The sequence below is a fragment of the Geospiza fortis genome, unplaced genomic scaffold (genome assembly GCF_000277835.1).
Source record: "Geospiza fortis unplaced genomic scaffold, GeoFor_1.0 scaffold135, whole genome shotgun sequence".
In the NCBI taxonomy this organism is placed as follows: domain Eukaryota; kingdom Metazoa; phylum Chordata; class Aves; order Passeriformes; family Thraupidae; genus Geospiza; species Geospiza fortis.
In genome coordinates, this window is record NW_005054646.1 from 323,101 (window position 1) to 323,612 (window position 512).

Genomic DNA, 512 nt, shown 5'->3' on the forward strand with positions numbered 1-512 from the left:
TTTTTTTTTTTTTTTTTGTGTTTTTTTTTTTTTTTTTTTTTTTTTTTTTTTTTTTTTTTTTTTTTGCTGTTGTTGGATTTGTTTTTGTGGGTTTTTTTGTTTGTTTGTTTTTTTTTTTCCTTTCTCGCTTTTCCATAAAACTTCCCGGAAGAAATACAATATTTACAGGCAAAATAAATAGAACAACACACCTGATTTCTGCTTCACCTGCTGGCAAACAGTCAGAGGAACTAGGGAAAGTTATGGCTTTTTGGGGAGCCCCCCCCCCACACGTCCCCCTGATGTGCCCCAAATGTCCCCACATTGTGTGGGTGTCACCCTTTGCATAAGAGCCGGGCGGGGTCAGCACAGGGTGGGCACCCCAGGGTGGGCACCCCGAGGGTCAGCACAGGGTGGGCACCCCAGGGTGGGCACCCCGAGGGTCAGCACAGGATGGGCACCCCGTCGGCGGTCACCAGGCGCCCCGTGGTGGGGTCGTAGGTGCCCGCCAGGGAATAGAGGGCCTGGCGGTC

The 512-nt window shown here is 49.4% G+C and overlaps 1 protein-coding gene across 1 annotated transcript in view; it reads right to left on the bottom strand.

The window, feature by feature from the left end:
* Nucleotides 1–77: 77 nt before the first annotated feature.
* The window catches only part of BAHCC1 (BAH domain and coiled-coil containing 1), a 2,584-nt gene continuing 2,149 nt past the window's right edge, over nt 78–512 (bottom strand). The window contains exon 4 of the mRNA XM_031064860.1: nt 78–512. Within this exon, the coding sequence (XP_030920720.1) occupies nt 423–512 (90 nt within the window). The 3' untranslated portion in view covers nt 78–422.